This window comes from Polistes dominula, unplaced genomic scaffold, assembly GCF_049000335.1.
Source record: "Polistes dominula isolate Pdom_NZ unplaced genomic scaffold, Pdom_raw_medaka contig_20, whole genome shotgun sequence".
Classification (NCBI taxonomy): Eukaryota; Metazoa; Arthropoda; class Insecta; order Hymenoptera; family Vespidae; genus Polistes; species Polistes dominula.
Window position 1 is genome coordinate 2913083 of NW_028301147.1, and position 8567 is coordinate 2921649.

The following is an 8567-nucleotide window of genomic DNA, read 5'->3' on the forward strand; positions in this document are numbered from 1 at the left end:
AAATGTTAGGTGGAGGTAATCAAACATGGCGTGATGTTTTCCCAAAGTGGGGGCTTATGTACATAAAATATAGGAGGGGGCCAGAGGAAGTAAATCGGAGGGGGGATAAGAAAAGATGGGGGGAGGAGAAAAGCGGTTGAGTGGGTTATATTATACGAGAATGGAAATTTCCATGATGCTTTGGGCAGACGCGACCGTTAGATATCACGTGATTTAACCGAAAGTTGCAAGGGATGATGGGTTTTCACATCAGCGCCATCTTTTACCTTCCAAAATATTTAATTTCTGTTTATTTGGATTCTTTTTTCCTTTTTAATATTTATTTTAAAGTAATTTAAAAGAAAACTTTATTATAATTTATTTGTAAATAATATAGGAATGTAATTTGAACATTTTATTTGTATAAAAATTTATGTACAAATACTATATAGACTATATAGACTATATAGACTATATACTATAGTTATGTATATATATATATATATATATATATATATATATATATATATATGCCATACCATACACTTATGGCATATCATACCATATGCACCTTTTCCTTTGTCCTTTGTTCTTTTCAAGGAAATCGTGAAGGAATGTGTTCCATATTTCTTTTTTTGAATTTATTTTTGAAATTTTTGTGAATATTACATCATCAAAAAAAATTTATTGTAACATTTATTTTTATTATTTTTCTTTTTTTTCTTTGACGAAATAATAGAATGTGTTACTTCAATAACCAACGCCAATTTTTTTCAACATTAATTAATTTTGTTAATTAACTTGTACTAATTAAATATATATATTAAATGAATAATTTTACAAGTTTATTTTTTTTTCAGTATTTTGCAAAAGAATAAGATGATATATTTGATTACAAAAAACTTCTCTTTATTATAGCTCGTATATAATGGTCGTTACAAAATAGAAATACACAAATAGATAAAATTCCCCTTTAACTCTAAAAATTCACATTACGTTTTTTTTTCTTTTCTTTTCTTTTCTTTTTCTTCGATATTTTTTTTTTTTTTGAATAATTTTGTTTTATTTTTTTTATTTTTGAAAAACAAGGTTCATCGTTTTATCGAGAAACTTAATTGCTTGTACAAAAAAGTTAAAATAATTATCTAATGATAGGTTAACCTTGATTCTATATACAATTTATTAGTATGGTAAAACTAGTTGAAGTAAAAAGAAAAGAAGAAAAATATAACACAAAAATATATACATTAACATATATACATAGAGTAAGTAAAAAAAAAATGTGTTAAACATTAACCTATATGTAATAATAAGAATAAATCATATTATTTCCTGACTTTTTGAAGGATGTTGTAAAAAGATATTAATTATTACTTTGTATATATATACATATATAAATATGTATATACATATAGATATATTATGTACATATTATATATATATTTATATATTTATTAGTATATATTTATATGTACATGCATGCATGCATATATAGATATATTATATGTATATATATATATATGTACATTTATAATTTATCTTGAATAAGTCAGTCAACTCTTAAGTCAAATAATAAGAAAATACAAAAATAATCAAATTACATTAAGTATACAAATAGTACTACAAATAGTAAGAAAATACAAAAATAACCAAATGACATTAACACACTAAACCTTAAATATAATAATAAGAATAATAATTACGTAATATTATTCGTATTACTTTTTACTATTTTCGCAATCACGAAAATAATCGCATCTTATTGTATTACGCAAAGTTCCCTAGACTTAATAGCAAGTGTTGTATATATATCGTTTGTTGTAAAATGACTATCTGCAGCTATTAGTAATCTATTCCAAAAGTCCACCTGTTAATACGTATAAAAATCAATAAATTTTTAATACTAATTGCATTAGATTGTTCTCTACGGTATTTTAATTAAAAATTTTCGAAAATATTTTCATTTTTTAAATTTATTAAATTAAACACATTACTATGCCATAAAAGTTACCTAACCATAAAGTTACTAGATAATTTACCAAATGAATTATATTTTGTCAAAATTCATTCAATTAACCTTTATTTTCTCATATTATAAAATATTTGAAATGTTTTAATTTATACGGTAAAAATGTCCTTTCGTATTATATCAATTAAAAAATATATTTATTAGAATTTATTCCTGTAAATTTTCAGGATCCAAATGAGTATCCTATGCTCTAACCTAACCCTAACCCTAAATCAGACTCACAGAACCCTAACGGATGTTTTAAGAACTAACATGATTAACCTAAGAATTTAATATTTAATTTATTAATAAAAACAATTTATATACCTGATTTTTTAGTATTTCTCTTTTGATACTAGGTGGTTCGTCTCTCAGTAGTGGTATTAATTCATTTAAAGCCTTTTCGAATAATTCTTTAGCTCGTGTGTAATCGCCCTCACAAAGATAATACACTCCAAATGCTCCTAATTCTAGTCCATAGTTTATTTCTGGTAAAGGCACACTAAGTTTTCCTAATATAACAAAAATATTCATCAAATTAGAAGAAGAGAGAAAAAAATCGATGATTAGGTGTATTGTTCTAATAACAAAAGACAATTGGGGCCCTTGAGGTTTGTTTACCCAGGCGCTCAGTCTCTGAATCATTGTGCCCGACAATTGGGGCCCACTGTTGATGGGATTCCCAAAGTCCAAAATGAATATTTTCTAAACTCATTTTTTTTTAATAAAAAAAAAAAAAAATTGAGAATAAAATTTCAGTCTCATATCTTGGGACTCTAGAAGGCAATAGACATATGCAGTATACAAATTACTAATACATGAAACATAAACACCAAGAAATATTCAATTCTATATATTGAACCCTAAGAGTCAAATGTGTCCATAATATGACATATATGAAAGTGGTCTAAGTCAAAATGAAAAAAAAAACTGAGTTTATTAGTTAGTACGCACCACTTTATTTTAAACTAAATAAATTCAATGTAATTTTTACGATATTGTCAAAAATGAATCTTTAGATAATGTTTGTTTTTTCAATATTACATAGAATTCATATAGTGTTCAAATAGAAATCTTTAAATATCTCGAAACAAGAGATGCATGACTTAGACCACTTTCATAATTATGGGCACAAATGTTATATTTGATAAATTCTCAAACTTATTTTCTTTTTTCCAAAACAAAGACTTCTCTAAACAAATGTTATTCTATTTTTTTTGACTTATTGTTAATTATTTCAAGTAGAATCATTTCCCACTCACTTATACCACTATTTACTTAACACTAGAACTATCAGACTAGTCATTTTGACTAATGATTCAACTTCATTATTAAATTCCCACTTCGTGTTACATTTTTTTTTCTGAAATGATATGATGACTTTTGTAGTTATAAGTAAAGGTTTAAAAAAATAATTTTTTTTTTATAAGTTATACAGAACTCGAGTAATTTTTTATCTTTGCTACTTCTACAAATATCAGTCATTTTTACTGGTACTTCTTAAAATGAAAGTACATCTTAAGATATTGTTTTTTGAAATCTACACCGTTGATTAGATATGTTTAGAGGAATCTAGTATTTTTTTGTTAGAATATTTCCTTTTTTAATATTATAATAAATAATTTCTGAATATTATAATAAAACTAAATTTAGCGTAGACATTACAGACCAAATAGCAAAGAAATATAGTATAAAATTCGGATCTAGAAGATGGCCACTCCAAGTATTTTATAATATTTTAGATTTAGCCTGCATACATGTCTGGATCTTACATAGGTAAACCACAGGTGAAAAGATATCTCGATAAGACTTTATATTTCCAGGTATATTTAATAATCATTTTTTAATATTTTATATTAAAAATAATAAATAATTATTTTTTTTTATTTCTATTTCAGATTCTATTACGTTCATAATTATAACACACTTCTTATTTTTACTTTAATGTAAGATTATTTTATTATTTTAGCTGCCAAAAATTCTGTTTATACTTGTTAGTATTATTATATTTTGTATAGTTAGCATGAAATAGTTGTAATTTTATAATCTTAAATTCTTTTTTTAAGATAGTAATAAATTAATAAAAAAAATATTCTGTTTTTACGTTTTTTAAAAGATCAGACCCAACCATTTTGACTGGTTTTGATAGAAGTAGCATCGTTTTTTTTTTTTTTTCGATAGTTCTAGTGTTCATAAACTTTACATGTGAATAAATATTATATGATATATTGAAAAAAATACGAACGTAATTTTTTATAGAGATATTTCACACTTCCTTTTAATATTGGTGACAATCTTTTTGGAATCATATTACAATGGATCGGTGGCTTTGTCAGTACTCTATGACTTTCATACATATTCACTGAATCATCATACAATAATTTAAATCTGATCTCCTCCATATGATAGATTATATCATGTATGTGTAATTGTATTTCGTTTTTCCTGTTTTCAAAAATATCGCCTAGTGAAAAAATAATGGATACGATTAAGGATAAAAATATTATTGTGAACTAAAAAAAAAAAAAAAAAAAAATAGAGGAAGAGGAATATTTACTTGTTAACATAGGAACAAAATATTTCTTAGCATTGGAATACAAATCGAAGGCTTCTTTCAATTTATTTCCAAATTCCAATTGAGCAGCATTTTGTAAAAGTTTTACCGCTTTTATAAAGTTTTTCTCGCACGGAATATGTTCCAAATCCAAAAACTTATCGGAGAAGAAGTCCTCGAATTTAAAGCGATATTCAAGGTTGCGCTGAAGCAAGGAACTCAGAAGATGCTTGCATTCGTTGGAAATACGAGGTATTTGTGGAATCTACGTGTTTGACGTTGAGGAGAAAAAAAAGAAGAGAGAACAAAAATTAAACAAACAAAAAGAAAAACAAATTAACCCTTTCGCTACGGGCGACTTCTCTTCGCCGTGGTAGTTCCGCTGAACGTACCGCCGCGCCAAAAATGTACACGGTGCTCGATTAAAATCGACAACGGCCCCGTTTATGCATAATGGCTATAGTGTCCCGTAGTGGCGAAAGGGTTAAAATAAAATAAAATAATATTTTCCAAGAAATACTTTTTTTTTTCTTTTTTTTTTTTTTTTTTTAAGTGAAATTAAAGTGATCGCAAGATTACACAAATTTTATCTATTTAAATATTCTATCTATCTTTTTTAATTTTGTTAATAAAAGAATCTTGCGTACAATGGTATTATCACCTCGATTCGTTGGCACTTCTTGATTTTATCCGTCATTTCAGGAATAAGACCAAAAAATGGTGGCTTATTAAAAATCCATTCATACATGATAATACCTATACTCCAAAGATCGATTCGATTATCAAATTTTTCGTCTAATAAGATTTCCGGTGCCTTATAAAGTGGTGATCCATGTATGTGTAATTTGTATTCATTGTGGGATAAATGTTGGGCAAAACCATAATCTATAATAATAATAATAATAATAACAATAATAATAATTATAATAAAAAAAAGAAAACAAAAAAAGAACAAATGAAAAAGAAAAAAGAAAAATGATCCACGAATCACGTGGTCTATGATTCACAATGACGTCACGTAATCGATGGATAAGATTGTCTTAAAATTTTACATAAGATTTAATTACATTTACTTTTCCCTTTTTATTATTTCTTTTTTGTTTTTTCTTTGAATTTTATTAAATATATACTTTTTAAAAAATTTAACATAATACTAATTAATATATGTGCGCGAGCGCGCGCGCGCCCCTATATGTACATAAACGAACCTCCAATCTTGAGTGTTAAAGGTTTTGACAAGATCAATAAATTTTTTGGTTTTAAATTCATATGAAAAATATTGTGGCTGTGCAAATATTGCAATGCTGAAGCTAACTGTCGCATGATTTGTTGGCAAACCAACAAACTCATTTGATAATTCGAAATTGAGCCGCCATCGCAATATTCCATAACGAAATACATTCGCCTAAAATCAAAAGAATAAGAGAGAGATTAAATTTTTATTTTTAATATAAAAATCATTTAGATATTTTTATATATATATATTTTTTTTCCTTGAGGTTTGTTTACTCGGGCGCTCAGTCTCTGGACCATTGTACCCGGGCCCCTTGCGGGGAAAAACCTATGACCGTAGCGGTCCCGCGGGCAGCCCCGACTCCCTTGCAAAGCGCAGGAGTCTGGCCGCCCCTGAGCCCACTAGGTCGAAGTTATTGGCGGTGGTCCCAAGGACATCATTTCTGACGTCCGCAATTTTTATATATTAAATTAAATTAAATTATATTTTATTATAATAATAATAATTTTCTTGATTATCTTTATTTAATGGTGTAGATTAAAATTGTCTAGATGATTGTAAATATCAATTATAAAATTTTATTAAAATATTTATTAAATTTTAATTTTATTGAAATAATTATAAAAATTTTCTAGATAATTGTAAATATCAATTATATCATTTAATGACAATGTTCAAGTTCGTGGTTAAATATTTAATTTGATAATCTGGATTTGTGGTTATATTGTTTTGATAAAAAGTAAACAAAAATAAATTAATAAATAATTAGAAAAAGTTTCGAAAAATAGTAATTGATTTTGTAAAACGTTTTGGAGCACTTGAATCCCGCTCTATAAAAAATAAATTAAAATAAAATAATATTATAAATAAAAGAAAATTAATGAAAACTTTAATTCTTATATTTATATTCCTCTGTTAAATGTTTCAAATCATTAGATATTATTATAATCTAATTTCATTCAATTTTATTTAACTTAATACTATTTATAAGATAAAAGAAAGAATTTTAAGTTTAACGCACGGTCCATTTATAAAAAAGTCCTTCAACTGCACAATATTTTCATGATTTAATGACTTCAATTTATTACTTGTCTCGACGATTTTTTCGATAGTTCTTTTTGATAGTTTTGATATATTGATACATTTTATCGCCAGCGTTTCATCTAGATTATCCTGAAAACAAAATCATTGTGTTTTTTTTTATTTTTTTTTTGTTAAATTCATTTTATTTTTTTATAAAAAATCATTAATAAGTGGAAATTCCAGGGTAATTAAAAGATTGATAATTATTATTACTACTGATTAGATTTAATCGACAATTTTTCTTCCAATTTTTATATCTAGATATATATTTTTAAATAAATCATTATTTTATAATATATATCAAGTGTATTTAAAAAATTAATATTTAGTTGATTGGACAATCTAGTCAAGAGTTTCATTTAACTTTTATTTTTAGATATTGCGATCGTTCATGAGATACATGTGTAATAATTTCTTGATATTGCTACTGCATGATAAATATTACTATCGACAAATTATTAATGGTAAACACAAATGACCTATATAATTATTTTATATTACGTCTAATAACGTTTCTCATTCTCAAATATATGTTGGAAATATTTCTTTCCAAAATTTCACTCCAATTGTAAATATTGTAATGAATACATTCGTTTAAAAAAAAAAAAACAAAAAAAACAAAAAAAAGGGGAAGAAATCAAGAAGAAAAATATTAATCGAACGAGAAAGGAGAAAGTTCAACGAGTTGATTTAGATTTCCGATAAAAAGATTTACGTAAGTTTGCTTATCTCTTATCGAGTTGTTAAGAAATTAAAAAAAAAAAACAAAAAAATTCTTAACAAAAGAATAAACTCTTTGAACATCTTAAAGATAATGAATATAAACTCCCTTTAAAATATTTATCTATATACGCTCCTGAGAATAATATATAATTTTGTATGTGTGCTAAAGAGAATACTTTTACTCTGAAAATACAAAAATGTTTACCTTTCGTACTGCTAAAAAAACTGTTGAATTACTTCCCACACCGATAAAGTCGATAAACAAGTAATCACTCACATTTGAAAAACTCATTTTACCCTAACAATTATAATCTTTACTTCAACATTATACTCAGATAATCCTGGATTCGCTTGACGGAATAAATTTGCTAAACTTTTCTACACCATACTTGTGATATTACAATAGTGTAAATATCTTCTGTTACAACATTACTGTTTCATCCAATTTAAATATGTGTGTTTCTATTTTCTTATATTATATTTATAATGCTATATATATATATATATAATTCTAAGGTCATATACTTTATGTATATTTGTTATTTATTTTATTTAGTTTATTTATTTGTCACAAATATATATACAAACTTCATCGTTATTAAAGCTTTACTATTCGTCATTTTAAATATTTCGTTCGAATATAAATATGATACTATGATGATCAAATTAACTTTTATTTTAAATAAAAGCTTTTTTGTTGAGGCTCTAAACTTTTCAATTCACCTAGCCTATATATATATATATATATATATATATATATATATATATATATATATATATATAATTTTCTTATTAACATAATTACAGAAATTTTAATTATTTTATTCAAAAACATTTCTGTTACAAATTGTAATTAAAAAAATAAAACAATAATTTAAAACGATACTGAGATAGACTGAAATAATAATGTTATTAAAAATAATAATAAAATAATCTGATACAATATTAAATGTTTTATTTTGTCGAAAGAAAATATAACACATAAG

At 25.0% G+C, this 8567-nt stretch overlaps 1 protein-coding gene across 1 annotated transcript; it reads right to left on the reverse strand.

The window, feature by feature from the left end:
* Positions 1-1517: 1517 nt before the first annotated feature.
* Aduk (unc-51 like kinase 3 homolog Aduk) lies at positions 1518-8151 on the reverse strand. Its single transcript, XM_089177149.1, has 8 exons — positions 7787-8151; positions 6797-6948; positions 5750-5946; positions 5203-5426; positions 4545-4806; positions 4233-4451; positions 2315-2499; positions 1518-1846 (listed from the first exon to the last, which is right to left on the reverse strand). Exons 1-8 carry the CDS (start codon positions 7871-7873, stop codon positions 1739-1741), a joined length of 1434 nt encoding a protein of 477 aa, XP_089033275.1. The 5' UTR covers positions 7874-8151; the 3' UTR covers positions 1518-1738.
* Positions 8152-8567: the final 416 nt, after the last annotated feature.